Source organism: Falco naumanni, chromosome 1 (genome assembly GCF_017639655.2).
Source record: "Falco naumanni isolate bFalNau1 chromosome 1, bFalNau1.pat, whole genome shotgun sequence".
Classification (NCBI taxonomy): Eukaryota; Metazoa; Chordata; class Aves; order Falconiformes; family Falconidae; genus Falco; species Falco naumanni.
The window spans coordinates 71,073,684-71,093,756 of NC_054054.1; the positions used below are offsets into that span (position 1 = coordinate 71,073,684).

The 20,073-nt window shown below is 47.4% G+C and overlaps 1 protein-coding gene across 1 annotated transcript; it reads left to right on the top strand.

Moving 5' to 3' along the window:
* Positions 1–16,728: 16,728 nt before the first annotated feature.
* LOC121090307 (histone H2A.Z) lies at positions 16,729–19,076 on the top strand. The gene is made up of 5 exons (XM_040598720.1): positions 16,729–16,894; positions 17,360–17,437; positions 17,827–17,940; positions 18,400–18,529; positions 18,684–19,076. Exons 1-5 carry the CDS (start codon positions 16,892–16,894, stop codon positions 18,743–18,745), a joined length of 387 nt encoding a protein of 128 aa, XP_040454654.1. The 5' UTR covers positions 16,729–16,891; the 3' UTR covers positions 18,746–19,076.
* Positions 19,077–20,073: the final 997 nt, after the last annotated feature.

The following is a 20,073-nucleotide window of genomic DNA, read 5'->3' on the forward strand; positions in this document are numbered from 1 at the left end:
CTCGCCTTGTGCTCTGCTCTGCTGTGGGTTTTGTGGTACCAGATTTAATAAAGGGACGAGTGGGAGGGAGCGCAGAAGGGAAAGAGAGAGGAGAAAAGATCGGGGGAGCAGGTGGGTGCACTGCAAACGGGGAGTGCTGGTCTGCAGCAGGTGCTGTGGGAAGAGCTGGGGGAGGCAGAAGGACAGCCAGGCCCCAGGTGGCCTCCACTCTGTCCTGTCTTAGGAGCAAGACACAGAGCTGGTCCCGAGGAGCCCAACCTGGGGACAGCAAGGCAGAGCAAAGGCAAAGCCCAGCCATCCCTCACCTAACATGTGGCCCCCCAGTGGCCCCTGCTGTGCAGGGTGCTGGCATGGCGTGCCTAGGGGATGCCCCCCAGGGTCCCCAACATTGCCCTAGAAAGACACTGAGGCTCACACCCAAGAGGGGACAGGGAAATGGCCTGGCCAAAATCCTTCATGCCTTTGCCAACAGGTCGTGGCACAGAAGCAATTTTCAGAAACCAAAGCCTGGCTCTGCCACGGGCTTGCTGTCCCATTTACTCCTTCAGTGGCAGCCCCTGGGTCCTGTGCTCACCAGCGTGGCCTCAGGCACCCAGGGGGAGTGCAGGACCCCATGTAATGCAACAAGTGAGCTAGATAATCACGGTAGGAAAAAAGGAAACGTTGCATACCAATAAAGGCGGCCCTGGGAAACAATTTTATTGCTAGCAAAATGCTGTGGATCTTTGTTTAGTGAGTGCACTTCCCGTGAAATGCAATTGCTCCCAGTGTGGTTTTAAACTGAGACCACCCTGAAAATGAAGGCAGTTTCCATTAAATTGAATTACTTTTCCCTTGAAACTGTCATGGCAATGGTAACATTGATAAGGAATGATAGCTGTTAAATGAGGGAATCATTTATATTTTCTATTAAATCACTGTCATTTCTATTACAAATGACATCATGCATGCATGTCATGCTGATTTACAGTGATAAAGCCTTAGTCATGATCTTTTATTGAAATGCATAAGCAGAGCACAAAGCACACATGGCACAAATGCCTAAGCAACACCACATGAAGGCCAGAACAATATTTGGATCTAACAGTATTAGCAGATCAGTCGGTGCAACACTAATGGTACTTTTCCAATAACATTCATATGTCCATCACCAGTGTAACCCTGAAGGCTATTTGTCTTCTCCACCCAGCCTTTCAAGCACTGTTCAGAAGTGGTGAGCCAGGAAGAAAAGAAGAAGGAGCAGCAACACATCACTGCCATAGATCTGACCATAGAGATCCAGTGCAAAGCATGATTCAAATGTCTAAAGTCTAGGCACTCAACAAGGAGAAAACAGGGTTGATAAGTGCAGAAGAAGGCAAGGCTGGACAAGCATCGGTGCTGCAGTGGTCATTCAAGGAAGATTTCTGCTCCTGAGGATGTTTTCCAAAAGCTGCTGAGCTTCTCGGAGCCCATGGGCTGCTGCCACACTGAGGAGGTTCTCCACTTCCCTGAAGGACATGAAACCTTCATCAAGAAAATCTAGGAGGAGATTTGATTAATTCCTAGCTAAATTTTATTTACCCAGGCTTTTATAAGAAGTCCACACCTACTGGATCTGAAAGCATCTGTACAGTTAACTCTCCACTATTGAGAAAATGAATATTCAGAAATTATTTTCTTTCTGCTTTTCCCTGACAGTGGTCTAAGCATGTATGCTTTGGGTTTAGTGATTTTCTCATCTTAGTTGAATTGAAATAGAGATGGATTTGGAGCTCTTGAAATACATACTCCTTTTACTACTCAATATGTGAATCTGCCTGATAACGTGACATGCACCAGAGACTGAAATGAAATGTGCTGGCTTCAACTTACAAGGTTTTCCCAAACATTGCTTTTTTTTTTAGTTTCAGTTATCTTAAGACTGCTCTCTCCAACCTCAATTTTTATTTTTAGACTTGGAGTAATCATAAAAAACTCAAAACAAAACAATACACACACCAGAAAAAAAAAAAAAAAAAAGGACTGAGTTTCACTGTGATGGGGAACTCATTGGTTGTTTTAGCTTCATTTGGCCTCAGGACAAGTCACCGCAGTGAATCTATAAAGCACAAGGTAAGTTTTCTTTGGCTGTGGGCCTTGCTGGGAATGCTGGTGTGCAGTGTGCACAGGCACATGGAGGAGAGAAACATGTCCCAGACAGTTTCAACCCAGCCTCCAGGAGTCAACAGGAAAGCTCTCATCACCCTCGCTGGACAGGAAGGAGAGCGAAAAGGGGGCTCCCTCAAAAAGGGGTCTTTGTAGCAGAAAATTCACATTTCAATAACTCATTCTATACCAGTATGGGTCTTGTCCCTTGCCTTGACTGGGAAGTCACTGATGGAAATACACACGTAATCAGATCACAGGCATTTTATGCACCATGTCACCTAATTTTTTAAATCTTGTTAGGCTAACCGGGTTTTTCAGTTTTCTTGCCACAGGTAGAGCTGCACTACCGACAGTACAAGGAGAAGGCATTAGAAATGCTGGAGTAGCTTCATTAACGGATTGCCTACAGCACCGGCTTCCCCTCCTCCCCAGGAGGAGCTGGGAATGCAGCTGTAATGGGAAGGAAGTGGAATAGCTCAGGTTACCCTGCTTCAAGTGCCATGGTCATGTTCCTGAGTGCCCCTACTGCCAGGTTGAAGGAGGAGTGGGGATGGCCCTGCCCCGCAGCCTGCCTGCAGGAGGGCAGAGAGAAGCAAAGAAAGTGGTAAGAGAAAGTGCAGAGGAAAACCTGAGTTGAAACGTTTTAAAGTGAGATAAGAATAAAGAAGGAAACAGGCATGTATAAATCAGTGTCCTGAAATGTGACCCTTTAAAATTTTCAGGCCCTCATTTGGGAAACATCCTTACTCAGAAAGGTGCCATAGCTTCAGCATTTCTCTAAGTACAGCTGTCCTTAAAGATGACCTGGTTCACAGCCCCTGTGTCACAGGCACAGTTATTTCTGCCCTAAAAATCCTGCAGCCTGATGCTCTTCTGTGCCTGGAAGAAACATCCAACATGCCCCCCACACACACACGCCCACACCCCACACTTTTTGGGTAGCACAGTAACTTTCCCCATCCTTTACATTTCTCAGTAGGAGTGGGAGGGTTTGGGGGGACACAGCTCAGGCTCCCACCACGGGTGTAATGACTATGGGTACCGCAGCATACGCACACATCAGGCACAGCTGCCTCACTTATGTGTCAGAAAACTCTTGAGAGCATGTACCAAGAGCAGGGAATTAATACGCTGCCATAACTTGATTTTCCATTGGCTCAGCAGCTACTGGCCCTCTCCCCTCCTGCACCTGTGCATTTTTCCCGCTGCCCACCTGGGGCTCAAGCATTCCCAAAAGGCTGTACAGCAGCGCCAACATCCCTCTGCCCACTTGCTGTCGAGATACTTTCTTCCCACTGATTTAAAAGATAGCAATAGCAGGTAGGAAAAGCAGAGTGAAAAATCCAACCCACAGTGAGAAGTGGGGAGCACCTCATCTCCCCGCTGCTGCCCCATGCTCCTCCCTCCTGCTGGTGCAGGACAGCTGAGCACAGCTCTCCCCCCAAAGCACTGCCAGCTCTTTTTCATTCCCCCATGCCACGGTAGTCTTTCCCTGGGAGAGGGCAATTTCGCATGGCAGGAGTTGCGGGTTTCTTTTTTGCTCCTCACCTGAACCAGTGCATGGCCATGTCCTCATTTTTTTCCACTCCAGCTCCTGGGTGTGAGGCAAGGTAGCAAAGTCATAGTTAGGATATAAAATATAGTATCCAAAATCCAGCAGTGTGGTGGTGTACCACATCAAGCAGAGCCATGTTTCTGCCTCTGACTTATACTCCGGCAGCAAGTTAGCTACAGCTTGGAGAAATGTTACCTTGCAAATACCTCTGTCCCAGGATGTGCTGGGCATGGGGGTACCCCAGGCGAGCATACACATGAGCCACATGGAAATGGAAGTCCTTGTAGCACAGCAGGATGTAGAGCAGGAGGAAGCCAGTAGTGACTACAGCTGCCAACTGTAAAAGAGAGGAGCAGTCATGATGCAGGAGCAGTCATGAAGCAGAGGACCAGCTACAGCAAATATTTCATCTGAGCTCTGAAGCCTCCTGAAGCTATTTCCCACAGAGAAATGGGAGGAAAGTCTCACATAACCACAGAAAATCAAAGCCACCTTTGACAGAGAGACAGTATCAGCACCCATTGAAGCTGGCAGAAAAGGTGCCACCAACTTCAGTGAGCAGTGGATCAGCTCCTGAGTTAATATCCCCTTTAAGCTCTGCTGCAGCAAAGGAAACTACAGTCATTTCATTTTCTAGTGGTCCTTCTGAAGAAAAGAAAGCCAAAAGAATCATAAGGCAACATCAGGTTTTTACAAGCAATTCATCAAGGAGGCTGGCCAGAAGGAGCTTCATTCCCTAGGCAGCCAGGTCCTCAGCCCACAGCTGCCTGCCACCAACTGCAGCAACACTGTATGGACGTGAATGCTCCCTTTGTGAATGTCCCTGGTTCATAAACCCTTTCATCCCATGTTACAGTAAGGACATGTCACCAACATCCGCACCTGACAGGACAATAACCTTGGGTCTGAAACTCTTCTTGCACCCAAGGTATAAATCAGCAAAAGCCTTATGTACTGCACCAGCAGGGAAAAAAAGATGAGAGACCAGAATTGGGCTGTTTGCTTTTTGATGCCAAATTGGATTTTCTTTGTTCAGTGAGCTAGCTATTAGCTTCCAGTGAGAGGAGCTGGCAATTTGAGTAATCACTTCTCGGTGGGGTCAGAGATCCCTGGCTGGGGAAAGAAGAGCATGGTTAGGAAAAGGCTTTGGGAGCCCCATGCAGAGCCTCCTGCCAGCACATTTTACCAGCAGCTCTTTGCCTCCCCATGGGGGAAAGCAGTGTGCCTCAATGGCACCAGCACCACAGAAAGTAAAATCCTTCCGTACTACATGGGGAGGTGGAGGCCAGCTATAGTCCTGGGTGGAAGACATGGGTCTTTGAAAACAACACTAGAGGCAAATGCTGAGCAGGTTTCTCAGTGTGACCCTGTGCTGAGAGAAACCACGCTGATGGTGTGTGATCCAGAGGAGACCATTAATGCTCATCCTTCAGTTCTGTAGCTTCGTGCAAGCAATGTTGGACTCTTGGTCCAATGTTCATGGAGATGTACCAAAGTATGTGCAGGTTCCCTGCATGACACTGTCTCTTTCTCTCTTGTGGACACAGAAGCAGAGCAGATATGAGCAGCCCCATTTCAATGGCTAAGTCAGAAAGAAGTCCTCAGGCACATCCAGTGACCACGGCTGTCACAAAACAAATGCACTTCTTCATCTGGCCATAATTTGTTGCTATGGGTACTTGTGAATAGCAGCTACAGCGTGTATGTGGGTTTGTCACCATGCCATGCTCAGAATGAGCCAAGGGGACAAGAAGCAGCTGAAAAGGATGACAAGATGCAAGAGCATTAACAGCCAGGGGCTCCTCTGGCCACTACAGATGGCTTGATGTGACTGATACAGATGGGTGCAAAAGCAAACTCCCCTCATGTTTTTTGGGGGGTGGCACATGAGATACGTGCAGACCATTGCAAATTTAACGGTGCATTTAAGTCCTGATCTGCTTCCCAGCTGTCCATAGAGCTTGAGGGCAGAGGTGGCAGGGGTCTGGCATTTCCTTGCTGTACACAGGAGCTCCTGCACTCCCACACACCACGATCAGCTACAGCTGGAGGCAGCAGGTTGCTTGTCATCTAATGAGGACCCAGGTCCTGGTTCAGGTCCATCTCTAACAGGGAATAGTGAATGCTAAGGATTAAATGAGCCTAGTTAGCTAATTAGGCTAAGTAGACAAAATAGGTAATCAATAATGACATGCAAATGCCCCATTTGATTTGCTGGCTGATGAGTTTAGGGACATAAGAAATTCTGCAGTTCTGTTTGAGACATCCCCCACCCCATTCAGCCCATGCGATGCTATTGCTCAGACGGGTAGTTCTTAGTCATTTTGACAAAACCAGCTTTCCTGTAATGCAACAGGGACCTGTGGGCCCGAAATCACTGATGGGTATGTAAATTCCCTGTGAGTTCAAGAGGAAATGCAAGTCGTAAATTGATCTGGTTACTGCTGAATGCTTTTGCTTTTATTTGAAAGAGGAAATGATACTCCTGAAAAAAACCGTGGTGGCTAGAAATAGGGTAAGAAGTGCTCCCTGCTGTAGACATGGCTCCTGTTAAGGGTCCAGCTCAGGCAAAGCTGAATGCGGATTTCTGGTGAAAGGAAGGGCAGTGTTTCTGAAGCAGAGCAAAGGCTGTCGAGTAAGAGGCTGGTTTCACACAGTGACTGTGCACTTTCTAACGCTGTCACTGTGCTATTTTGTCATTGTTACTGGGGCTGGAATGTGTTGGGGAATGTTTCAGTCGGTTGCAGGAGATAGGGTGCAAAATGCTGCAAGAAGCAGCAGCAGTGCTTTTATGGGTGCAGGTTTGGGGGCTGAAAGATGCTCATGGCTGTGTCTCCTTTATGCTCCATGTGAGGCTGACTGAAGTGTCAGGAAGGGAGGGGGAAATGTGGTGGCTGGGAGGAGCTGTTTCTATTGTAGATCTGGTACATCCACTACACATAACAGCAAACAAAAAAGTGACTACTAAATGAAAGGGAAAAGGACACGGTGAGAAAGGTGCTGCAGGTCACAGGGGAAACCTCTACAGCTAGGCTGCAGCCATGGACCACCCCCATGGGGGTATATCCCAGCATGAATGTTCCCTGTGGGACACCACCTCCCCATGGTGACGGAGATGGTCACCCATATGCTGCTGGTAGTTCCCGCTCTCATTGCTGTGGTGACACTGTGCCTGGGTCCTGCAAGGCAGGTAGCTCAGGAACAACTGGATGCCCACTTTTTGTCCCAGGCTGTTTTTTGCAGTGAGGCTTTCAGCTTTTTGCAGTTGTGTAGGCACTGTCAGATGTGGCAAGTGGGAGGTGTCATGGGCAGTTCCTTTAGAAATGGTCCACTGAGCATTGCTAATCTGATTTTTAGTTTTTGTGGGGTTTTTCTATTTTCTTTTTCTAAGCCTTCCTAAAGGGCAAGGAAGACCAAGACCCGTGCACAGCAAAAGGCAGGTGCACAAAATGCTGGAGCGCACTGATACCAGCTCTGGCAGATGGCACCACAAACAGACCTTGCTTGGCTGCCCACCAGCATCTGACCAGGCATCTAAAAGCATGCAGCTAGTCCCACAGCAAGCAGGGATGTTAGCATACGTTTTCATCAGCAGTTAACAAAAATACTCCTTTGCTCTCTGCTTTGACTGTGGCTGCATCTGTGCTCAGGTAAATGTGCTGTTTTAAATGTCTCCAAGACAAAGAGGGGAGATGTAATGATGTTTCTCAAGAAGTGGCTGCTGACAGGGAGGGGGAAGGGACACCCAGAAGTGAGATCTCCCTGCAGGAGGTATGGAGAGGGAGGCATGAGCCCCATGGGCTTCCTCCAAGCTGGCTGTCCACAGCCCCTTGCCCACACAGCTGGCACCGGAGACTGAAGACAGGTCCCTGAAACTGAGGTATCCTCGGAGACCCCAGCTGGGCAATGAGATTAATCTACCTCAAACACAGGAATATGGGGACCTTGTTACATTGCCCCATGCAGGGGTGGTAAGCAGACCACTGGCCTGAAACCACCTTTGTAGTCTTGTGGGGAGCTCTTGCTCACTCATCCCACCCTTTTCTTCTGTGGCGACTCTCAGAAACTACTTTGCACATTTCAGACCTTGCATCTTGGGGCTGTTCTACAGCAAGAGGAAGCCCGATAGTATTGGTGGGGCTATGCTGGTGAACCAGGCAGGGGGGGGAGCCAAACCAGGCTGTGCATGTGTATTTCAGCAACCTGGTTCCTACAACAGCTTCAGCATCTCACCTGCACTGTCACCCATGTGCCAGGTCATCAGGATCAAAAAGGTGATCAAGGGGAATGCCTAAAAATCCCACCCATAATGATTGTGATGGAGGAATGCCACATTGCTGTGCATGAGCAAAAGCCCCTGCTCCCCAGACTCTGCATTGCAACAACTATTGGTGAGTTCTACATTGAGTTTTCTGTGCCCATGAGCAGAAAGTCCCAGAGACTTTCACAGAGGCTTCAGTGACATTGCAATCTAGTCTGGGCAAAGTCATGGCACTGAGAAAGGCACCACAAGACTCACATTTGAGAAGCTGTTGTGTGCAGACAGCTCCCTGTGGCTTCAACCCACCCTGGTACCAGTGGCTTTCAGGAAATTGCTCACTGCCATGCCTGGCCGTCTGCAGGATCCGGAGTGTCATATCACACCCCAGTGCCAGTGCTCCCACCCAGAGCTCATCCCCACACTTACCTCCCACCTGCTCCACGTTGAGCTGGGAGGGTGCGGGTTCCCACCCCCTGCAGAGAGATTTGCCCAGCAGGTATCTGTGCTGCCCCTTCCTTCCTGTCGCCGCCGCACTGCAGGCTTTGTGCCTCCCATCTCTCCCTCTCACAGGAGGTCCAAGTGCCTCATTTTAACCTGGTCTGATCCCCAGCTCACCAGGCACTGCTGTCACTCTGCCATAAGTCTTCCCTGTTACCATCCCTTAGTTTTGTTCCTGATTTATGGTAGCAGTATCCCAACTGCTTCACTAAGATAAGAGGGATGGATACACATCCCCTTGAAGAGTCACAAAAAAGCGGATGCTGCTCCTGCCAAAACTGCTTCAAACCATCGATGTTTAACTCCCTCTGTATTGAATGTTTCTCTTCTTTCAGACTGCTCCCAGGTGTTGCAAGCCCCCACCAGTAAATCATTGTATCTGGCAAACTTTATGAAGTTTTTTTTTTTTCTTTCTTCTTTTTGCATGAGAAGGAAAGTGCTTCACAAGCAATGGTAATGCTACCCGCCACTGCAAATGTTCAGTATCTTGTTATTTCAATTGTATGGCCTCCACAAGCATGTGGGGGTCTGATGTGTTGGATTTTGGACAAATGCAAGAACATGTGAAACAGAACAAGGTCTTAGAAAGATTGGTCAGGATGAGTTTGGTACAATGCTCTGGGTGATGCTCTTGTTTGTGTTGAGAAAGGAATGTACTCTGAACAAGAAAAGGTTCCACTGAGGATGTTAAAGTAAAGGAATGTACTCTGAATAATTAGAAAAGATAAGGTGGACATCTGAAGGAGATAAGGAGACCACAAGTCAGGAAATCGTTGAACAAAGAAAATTGAAAGGTTTATTCCACCTAGATCCCACCTATTATGAATGGAATGATTGGGTGTCAAAATCAAATGAATATGTATGTAAAGATGTTGTAACCTCTCATGAAAACTGTATAAAATACCTAACTTTTCACTGAAGACTTCAGAGCTAGTTTGTCTGTTGCGAATCAGCTAGCTCCCCAATGTTACGCAAAATAAATACCTTTGCTGCTTAAAGACAAAATTCGTCTCTGAGCAGTTACTTTATGCTGTTTTAGCATCACATCCAGGCCCAGTGCCAGGTGAGAAAATTAGAAAAGATGCAATGATGAATAATCAGGAAATTATCAAAACATATAAAACCCCCACAAAATTTGACAGAATGGGATTATTTTTTTTTAAGCTAGGAAAGAGCTTACTTGTTTGAGGCTGTCATTTTACAGCTGTATAGTTATGCCTCTATTTATCTGCAGTAACTCTACCTAGTGACTTTTAAAAATTAAACCCCATTTTGCTTTCACATCTAAGAAAAAAATCTCTTTTTAACACAAGATCCCTAATGCATGTTACCTTTCCTGCTCTGAAGTCGTAGCAGAGGATCTTAGGTGGATGGCTGTCAGACAAGATCCATTTTGTGTGAAATGCTGACCTTGCCTGGCTGCCTGATAGCAAAAAATAAAATGTTTTTCCTTCCAATTTTACAGCATGATAAATGCTGTGCTTTGGTTTTAAAGGCAACCCCACCCCCAAAGAACAAGGCTATCTCTTTGGCAGTGATGACTCAGCCTAAAAATCTTTCTGAAAAGGAAACCCTTCATACTTCTGCGTTTTATTTCTTATGTTATGCTGCCACCGTTGGACCAATCTCATTTGCTCAGTCACAGCCCCATTACAGTTGGAGACATCCATCTCTATGCCCCTGGTCAAAGTGTGAACCATTTTCACAGTATATCACATTTAATTGGACATTAATAGTCATACTGCAGGATCAATTGCTTCCAAGTGCAAACTTATGCATTAAGGAAATGAAAATAACTCAGAAATATCTAAAATGAGTCCAGAGCAGAAGGACCTTCACTGCAGTAAAGGAAGAGACAAAACAAGGTGAGGAGTCTAATACCTTTTTTTTTTTTAGTCTACAATTATTAGAATTTAAAGATACATAAAAAAAAAAAAATCCACAACCAACCTCTCCAGGAACCACCCTGCATCTGCATTTCCAAATTTTGGCAGAAGTGAGCTCCTGAGTAAAGGTGTATTTGTAATAGTTATATTCATACTGACACCTCGTCTCGCTCTGTGAAACCGGTACTTTTCTCAGTATATAACAGCCTAGGGCTTGCAGTTCTTTGTTGCAGATGACTAAAAATGAGAATATTGTTGTTGTTGATGTTATATTATTATTATTATTATTATTAAATATGCATTATTCAGTGAGGGCCATGCCATCTGTATTACAAGCCAGGTGGAGTACAGGGTCTCATTGCAGTTGTAAGTTTGAGTTGCTTGCCTACAAAAATCTTTTAACTTACACCACAAGGAGGCAGTAAACCAAGTTCCCCCTCTAGAAACTAATGATGGATGTAGTCGCTGCCTCTACCAAAAAAGAATTGGATCCCTTCTACCTGCGATGACTTTAGCAAGGAAAGGGTAAGACCCCAGTGCATTTCTCTCTGTTCTTCCAAGGGGCAGATGGCATTTCTTTTTTCCCTTTCATCTTCACAGAACAAGTTGTGAAGAACCATTTCCAGCTCCTGCAAAGGGGCATTTTGATTGAAAACCTGGACCCAGCCATGTTCAGGAAAAACGCTATTTTCTTCCCATTTCTTTTTCACATAAAGGATTTCTCTAATCACACAGTTTCTGTTTCCCTCCTTGCTGCTTTCGTGTGGTCAGAGCTAGAAGTGCTTGGATACTCCAATTGAAAGGTGGATGTCAAGTGCTAGAAGAAGAACGGGTGCTGTGAGTGTAAAGAGTTAATAGGACAAGGTCATGGTCTGGGAGAGCTGCTGACTAGACTGAAGTCCTACAGAGAAAAGAAAGGATTTTCTTTTCAAAGGATTGCACTGAAAGCCAGATGTGAAACACTGTGTTCATCCTTTCTCATTTGTTAACATTCGCAACTCTCTTTTCCAAATTAACTTAAACCTTTTAGAAATAAGACTGATTGAAGAAACACACAATTATTGAAATAATTATGTAATACATATTAGCAAAAGAATGAACAAAAATAAGACATGCTCATAGCATACTGCCAGTTCAAATAAAACACAGTGATTTCACCACCTCAAGACACAGACTGTTTACAATCCACGCTTAGTCTAGGAGTGATGGTGGATTAAACAACAAAAAGTGATTTGTCCAAAAAGGTTTTTCCAGGTGGCTTTCTTAGGAAAAGAAATTGGTATAACCAAATTGCTACAACCAGTGCAAGCCTATTTAATTACAGTGTCCTCTGGATATAGGTATCATACAGAAAATCAGATCCACCCTGAGAGTTCCCCAACTTGAACACAGTTGGAGTAGGTACTTGCATATGGCTTTAAAGCACAACACAAAATATAATGTAAATATTACTTCAGTTACTGGACTGAATGGAGCTCAGTATGGGTAATGGGGAGGACTGAGGCATGCAGCAACAACAACAAGAGTGGGGGAGGATAAGTTTCTGCATAAGATGATGGGATGGGTGAGGGTAAGGAGTTCTGGCTGGCACCACCTCTGACAGACTCTCATTTCATTGTGTCTAACTAGCTATAGCTTTCTTTCACAGCTGGTTAAACAAGAACAAGATAAAAATCTATTCAGACGAGTCATTATGACACTATTAATAGCTGATACAAGAGTGTACAATGAATGCCAGCATAGATATAAGGGCAGTTCAAGTCTCTCTGAAATCAGTATGCAAGTGTTATCCGCAGATCTATTACAGAGATGTGTGAAGCTGTTTCCAGATACAGATTAATAAATGTATCTGTTAGACCAAACAGTTGCACCCATTCATCACCAGACAAAACACAATAGTGCAACCAGAGAGGATGTGATTTTTCCTGAACCCAAATACAGTAGCTGGCAGACAGACCAGCCAAGCAGAACCCTGTTATTTGATAGAGGTCCTGCAAAAGAGCAGCAGGGAAGCCCTCTGCAAGGAGGTAAGACCCCAGGGGCAAATATAAGCCATACTGTAGTTGACCTCACCACAAAAAATGAGCCTAAGTGAATGTAAGCAGTGGTTACAGGCAAAAAAAAACCACCCAAAAAAACCCAACCAAACAAACAAAACCAAAAAACCCAACCCACCAAACCCAAGCTAAATTGCTCCCCTAAGCGGGAGTTAAGTCAAAGTTAAGCGTATTAAAACCTCTGACTAAAACTTGTGTGCTGAAAGTAAGCTGTCTCTCCTTAGCCGTCACCAAAAAGATTCATTCTTCAAATGCCTTCTCCTGTGTGACTCTGAAATTCCCTAGATATTCAAATTTGGATCCAGGAATACCATGGCAGGGCTGAGCACCTAGGTGTGTATCTCCCACATAAACTTGCTCTGGATCCAGAAACTGCAATGTTCCCTAAGGGATGTGATACAAAGAGCTTTCTGGGAGCACTTCATCTGTTAGTGTACTAATGAAGATGATCTCCACCACTTCTGCAGAAACTAAAATGCTGCAAGAAACAACTTCAAGAGAGAGTCTAAATGATATCGTGTTCATAGCCTAGTAGTTAGTGATGGGTGAGAAGCGGTCCCTGCTTTAGAGAGCATATTCCTATTTTACAGGCAAGTGAAAATGAGTGCCAGTCTCCAAGGAAATCATATTACATAGCAGACAGGGTAGAAAGGAAAGCAGCACTACATCTCAGTTCTCCTAAGACATGATGAAAAATGTGTTCTAAGAACATAGCTAGGCGATTGAATGTCCCTCAGCTACAACTCTCCATCTGCAAAGAGGAGGTAATCTTTATCTGGTAACTCACGCTGCAAGGCTGCCTGCCTCCCAGCAAGGACCTGCACAAAGCCTGCTAAGGCAAGGCACAGTGCTCAGCGCTGGCAGGTGTGCCACCAGCAAAGCTGTCCACCCTCATGGGATGGGTGGGAAGTGCCTGTGGTCCAGGACACTGTATCAGTGGCCTCTCTGTTCAATTGCATGTATCACACTACAACAGAAGGAGGTCAGTCACAAGACAGCTAACACAAAGGTTTAGTACAATTACAACATCTTGTAATGAGAAGCATCAGAAAAACTTAATACTAACAAAACAATGGCACAAGGGCTGGGTAAATGATGCAAAGCCCTTCACCACTGTGACCTTCGGAGGTAATAAAAAGATACCCCAGCACACCACGCCACTGAGACCACAGGGCATGAATACCATTAGACAAGTCCAACTACCAGCAATTTGCTTTCCAGACCTACAGAACAACTACATCTTTCCTCAACAGGTTCCACATAACCTTCCCTTTTAAAGAGATTTTTCACTTCCTTAAAGGGACCTATTAATGTTAATTGGACCAATAAAGTACAATTACTTTGCTCTGCCCCACTTGAAGCAATATCTTCCTTTTCCCTCATGAGGTGGTTACATTGTAAAAACTAGATAAGACATTTGGGATGTAGGTCTGAGGTACTGGTTTCATTAGGAAGTTAGTTTTAATTTCTCTGTATATTTATATTCTCTGTATATTTACTGGGGGTGTGTGTGTGTGTGTGCTTTTTTGAGAGGCTGGTTAGTTAGCATTGGGTGATCCAATGTGTCCCTAACCTGATCAGTTTGGTAAACAGACATCCTTGCATTAGCTTAACCTGTGGTGTTAGGCTGCCTTGCCTGCGTAATCCCAGCCGTAAGGAGCCCCAAGCAGCTGAAAGCATGCAGCCAAAGCAAGCCGTCAGGGAGGCTCATGTGGGAAGCAGGGATTGTCTCCATCTGGTAAGATGTCTTTTTGTTCTGCTTTCTAGCACTTCTGTGGATGGAAATTGTGGAGAAAAATCAGTTTTTTTCCTCCTACATCCCAAATGCTGTTTGCAGAGGGGTTTATGGCCTGCAGCATGGTTTGTCTTTCCCTCAACAAAAAGGGCAAATGGATCCTTGCTGTAGGCACTTTGGACAGAAATAATTTTAAAATAGGAAGCTGAATGAAATCTTAACTTTTGCAGGTTCTATAAAATCTTGAGGTTTGTTTTTAAACTTGTTAAAAAATCCAAACCCTCATATCTTCTTACTTGCTGAAGGACATCATAAACAACCAATGCTTCAAATAGGCAGAGGCACCAGACAGTTACATAAAACAAACCACAAGATTTCTGCATGTAGGAGTGTCTGTGCTCAACTCAGTCCTGTCTGTGTGTGTGTGTGCGTGCGTGCCTGGAAGTAGGTCTCTCCACCCTGAAGCCGTAGCAGCTAGCTCAAAATGCCTGAACTGAAACTGGTGTTGGAGGCATTGATGCTGTGGCCTTGGGCTGGCTGGAGGCTCCAGGAAAGGGTCCTTGGCAACCAGGCGACTAAGTATTTGGAGTCAGCTGTAGGAGCAGGAGAGCCACAAAGTTTAAAATCTTTACAGTTTCAGTGAGAAGCTGGCAATACCTTGAAGTGGAGCTCCAGGGATCAGAACGTACCCTCCTATTTTACAGCTTTGATTATTTTACATGTTGTAGACGTGAAGAAAGTAGAAAAGTTATGGCAATGAGAGTATGCTCACAACTTTATGCCCTCAGCTCTACCTCCCATTAAATGTCTGTCTGTAAGAGTACTCATCATGCTTGGGACCCTTCGATATCCAGGTAGAGGAAAAACACACATGATGGCCTACTAAATGGTAGATTTGTGATTAAATTGGTAAAGCACGTAACAGATCGAGCTAGTCTTCCCTCTAAAGACCTGTTCTGCCACTGGAGGATCAGGGTCTCCCCCTGAGGTCACTGCCTGATCACAGATGAATGGTGTATCTCTCAGATAACAGAGATTTACGGTGTTCTGAATGAGCACAAGGAATTGTCACTTCTTTGGAGTTGAAGGAGGTGCATTAACTGAGAACACCCCCAGCTGAGCTCTGAGGTTAATGGCTAGGCTGCTTTTTTTCTAAAGTAGAAATAATGATGCTGTACTGAAAATGGCACCTGAAAACAAAACAAAACAAAAAAAAAAAAAAACCAAAAAATGGGGCTAGGGCTTCATTTCAGGGTAATACAGGCAGGGGTTTGAAGTGGCCAAGCAGAGGGCATCTGCACTGCATTAATTAAATGTAACACTTGGAACCAAATTCATGATTAACATTTTTTAACCATAGTTTGTGAAATACTCAGCAAGACAAATGGGGCTGAGGCAGGGTTGCCCTTGGTAATCACGCATCTCTTGCATAAGATGGAAGTAAAAATAAAGACCAGTGCACATGTGTGGAGTTGTTGGCCGTGCTGGCACTTCCCCACCCCCAGCATCATGAAGAGTGGGCGCAGCTCCGGCCTCGTCCAAACGGCCCGGGCCAGCCCCGAGCTTTCACTAATGCCGTGCCATAGCGCCTCATCCAAGGCCGGGGTGTGACATTCTTCAGGCTGCTTCTGAGGTGCTTTGTGCACCAAGTCAATTAACCTTGTTGGGGAAGGCTTCAAGCGGCAGCGCCGTCAGCCTAAAGCAGTTTGAGTAAAAGGCGAGGCAGGGCGAGACACGAATGGGACCCGGCAGTAAATAACCCGTATGAAGCGAGTCGAGGCGCCGGGCAACCTCAGGCAACCGCTCCTCCTGCCGCCGATCCCACCGAGCCCGACGCGCCGGCCCCGCCTGCGCGCGCCTTCCTGGAGCGACAGCCGGCTCCGTGCCCCTCCGCAAGGCCCGGGGCAGGGGCGACAGGCAGGGCCCGGGCCTTGCGCCGCCGCTGGGGGGAGGCGCGCGACGGCCGGGCGGCCCTGGGGCCGGGCGGTTGGCGGAGCGCCGAGGCCGCGGCCTGAGGCGGCGGCCGGGCGGCTGCCCCTCGGGAGGCCGCTCCGGCTCCCACACCGCTCCAGGTACGCTGGTGTTTGATTTTATATTGTATTTCAGTCAGACTTAAGCGCCCTGAGGGTGAGACCCGTTATCGGGAGTCGTAAGGCGACTGCCCCGCCCGGCAGCAGCCCGCGGGAGGCGCCCCGCGCCACCCCACACAACAGCGGCGCCGCGGGAGCGCGTCCCCAGGCCGGGACGTGCGGGGACTGCGCCTCCGTATCCCGGAAATAACGGGGACAGAAACGCAGAGCAGAGGGGGGGCTTCGGGCCGGAAAGCTCTACTGGGCGATGCCAGGCAGGGCCCTGCCGTTGGCCTTCGGCGCTGGGGCAGGCAGAGCCCCCGGCGCTGGGCGTCGCCGCCCAACACTCGGCTCTCCCGCCTGTCTCCTAGGCCGTCATACTGCTGCCCTAGGCAGGCGCCTGTCGCTTTAAGCAGGGGCGGGCCTCCCGCAACCTGCATTGCGAGGCCGGCACCGCCCCGCCCGGCCATTGGTTGTCGCTGGGGGAGAGCGGCCCGCCCCCGCCCGCAGCCATTGGCTGGGGGCGAGGCTGGGGTTCCCGGATGCAGGCACGTTCGGCCGTTATAAAGCGCTGGGGGAAGGCGGGAGCGGACGCAGTTTGAATCGCGGCGGGTCGGGGCAGGTCGGTGCTGTCAGCCGGGCTCCGTGCGTGCGGGACGCTCTCTTCCTTTGCCTGCGCGGCGCAGCGCTCCGGTTCGCGATGGTGAGGAGCCGTCAGGGGCCCGCTCGGGCGCGGGTGGGCTATCGGGGGAGTCCGGGATCGCGGTGGTGCGGGCCCTTGGGATGAGATGGGAGCGCGCGCGGGGGAGGGGGCCGCCATCGCGGCGGCGCGCGCCGGTGGGCGCGTTACCTGCCGGTAGGCGGATGGGGGTGGGGGGGAGTGTCGCACGCGCACTGGTGCCGCCGGAGAGAGGGAGTGGCGGTTGCGCATGCGCCCGGGAGCGGCCTGTGCCGCTGGGTGTAGCGGGCAGCGCGCAGGCGCGCGTGCCTCCCCGCGGGAGGGCGGGGCCGGAGGGGGCGCAGCGCATGCGTGGTGGGGCGGCGCGGTGCCAGCGCGAGCCCTGACCGCTGTCCCTCGCGGGTACGGTGTCGCTGAGGTGGGAGGGGGTGACGGGTGTAGCGCCGGCGGCGGGTGCATTGGCTCTTAGACACCTCTTCTCTCCACTAGGCTGGTGGGAAAGCTGGGAAGGACTCTGGAAAGACCAAGACCAAAGCAGTGTCCCGTTCTCAGCGGGCTGGATTGCAGGTGAGCAGGCACGGGGGCATGGGTGAATGAAAGCCAGGCTGGCCTCCCACCTCATGGTGGGTTGTATTGTGAAATCTGCACAGCCAGCTGTCAGTGTGTCCTCCAGAATGGTGTAAGGATCAGTTTGATCCTTGAGTGTTAATGTCTGGCTTGACTATGTTTAGACCTTCTGCATATCTCTGCAGGAGGGAAGAGAAGTTGCTTGTGGCTAGAATTTTGAAGTTGCTGATGTGAACTTGGCATACAGTGTTCTTAGCTGGCTTCTCAGCTAGTGAAATGTCATCTGTACTTCTGCCACTGGGATTCTGTTGAGCAGCATGTGGTTTAGAGTAGCGGCTTTCTTTTTCTGTGTCTGTTATCACAGCCTGTTCATGCTTCTATTCTTCCAGTTCCCTGTTGGCCGCATCCACAGGCATCTGAAGTCTAGGACTACCAGCCATGGGCGTGTAGGAGCCACAGCTGCAGTGTATAGCGCTGCAATTCTGGAGTACTTGACAGCTGAGGTAAAGCTCCTGCAAGGACTGTAAGCAAGTTGGTCCACTCCAAACTGGCATAATAACCACAGCCTACTGTATTTTGCCAGTTTGGACCGGACTTTGAACCCTTCACTTGTTTTGAGCCAGTTTTAGTGCATGCATCATCAGGAGACCATGAAATATGCATAGGATGGGTGGGACCTTTTGTTCTGCAATGTGTGCAGACAAAATTCCTGTGAATTACAGGAAAGATGGAAGTCTGAAAGTATTTTACAACATGCTGTAATGGCACATTTTATATCTGCTGTGAAATACTCTGTTCTTGGGGATACTCAATGCAGAGCTGAAAAGGAGGAACCCTATCAAAAGAGGCATTGCTTGCTGTCTTGGTGTCACAAATAATGTGTTTGGTATAAAATAGCCAAGGCCGTGCATTTGATCTCACTTGATTTGTGTAACTCGGTTTAAAGATGGTCTTGTCTTCAGGTTCTTGAGCTGGCAGGAAATGCATCCAAAGACTTGAAGGTGAAACGTATCACTCCCCGTCATTTGCAGCTTGCAATTAGAGGAGATGAAGAATTGGATTCTCTCATTAAAGCAACAATTGCTGGTGGTGGTATGTAAATTGCTTGATAACTTGTGATGACTTGGGTGGCAAGAACTCTTTAACAGATTAGAGGTTGCTTAATGCTGTCAGTTTATTTGAAGTGCAAATTTGAGGAAAATTATTGAAGAGAAATAACATGGTCTTAATTGTTGCTCTTTCTTAGGTGTAATACCACATATCCATAAGTCTCTCATTGGAAAGAAAGGACAACAGAAAACTGTCTAAAGGATACCAGGATTCCTTGTTATCTCAGGACTTTAAGTACTTAATTGTCCAGTGTTGGTGATTCCAGTGGACTGTATCTGTGAAACACAATTTTGCCTTTTTGTAACTTCGAGAAGCTAAAGCTCCCTTGAGCTTTCTAACAAACCAAATTTCTGCATTGAAGTCTTAACCGTATTTAAGTGTTACCATGGCTTCAAAGAAGCTATTGTATTTGTAGTGGGTTTTGATTGAGCTGACTGTTTTTAGATTGGTTTAAGTAAAGGAAATGTTTGGTTTTGTACAGACTTTTCATCCACTAGAGTGGAAATATTCAATAAATGTTATGTCAAGACTGATTGTCTCTTGTCCACTAAATAATACTGAAAAATAATTTGGTCTCGACTACACAGCCCTTGAAGAGTCATTCATTCTGTGGTTGACAACAGTTCCAAGAATATGCAACTGTGACAATTGTACCATCTGTGCTTGGAGTATCTGGAAATGGTTCTAGAGTAGCTGCCCTTGGTAAATAGTATCAAGTGAAATGGCATGTGGGTTTTATCGTGCAAAGTTACATTCTTGCTAAATGAATGTGCTGTGTAGTGTGATGGTTGCCTTTAGCAGGGCAGGTGTGCTTGATGTCAGCCTTCCTAGAGGGAAGGAGTCAATTGTGGCAGAGGAAGCCTGTAAGATGAATGGGTGTTGAAAATTCAGAACTTCAGCTGCTCTTTCTTAATCGTAGAGCCTGGCCCGGTTTACTGTTTCATGTAAAATACCATGGGGAGACTTGATAAAAGCAGGTGCTGCACTGCAGCTGCCTCTGCTGGCTCATAATGTGTGAGTTGTGAGAAAGAGTCTAGTCTAAAACCTGCTTCTGAGGTAGCAGTCTGACAGCTTTTGTGTGGCTTTTCCATGTGTGGGCTTTACCTCTGCTGGCTGCAGGGATCTGCATTGGGAAGCACTTGCCTTCTGTTAGTCTGAAGTGATGAGGGCCCAAACTTGGAGTTCATGGAGTATTAAAGTTAGCGTCAACATCTGCCACACAGTGGCATCCTCAGGAGCAGGAGATTAAAGGGGGGGTCTGGTGATACCTTCTTTTAGCTGTGCGTTTTCTGCAAGTTCATTTTTCTACAGAGCAGGGCTGCCTGTTGCTGTGATAAGGGAAACCTCATCCTTTTGGTGAGGCTGTCAAGACTGGTTCTGTGGCTGGGGGCAGCAAGTTCTGTACCTTGCAAAACTGCTCCTCCAGCAGTGAAATACTTCAAATAAAGTTGCCTCTGCACTGAACAGGCTCTTCTGTTTCTGTAGCCTCTTCCAGGTACTAATCCCTGCTGCAGCACTGTAGCTGG

Excerpts from the sequence above, each read along its gene's own strand:
- LOC121090307 (XM_040598720.1), top strand. Across the intron at positions 17,438-17,826 it reads CTCAGCGGGCTGGATTGCAG|TTCCCTGTTGGCCGCATCCA; the intron begins GTGAGCAGGCAC and ends CTATTCTTCCAG. Across the intron at positions 17,941-18,399 it reads TGGAGTACTTGACAGCTGAG|GTTCTTGAGCTGGCAGGAAA; the intron begins GTAAAGCTCCTG and ends TCTTGTCTTCAG.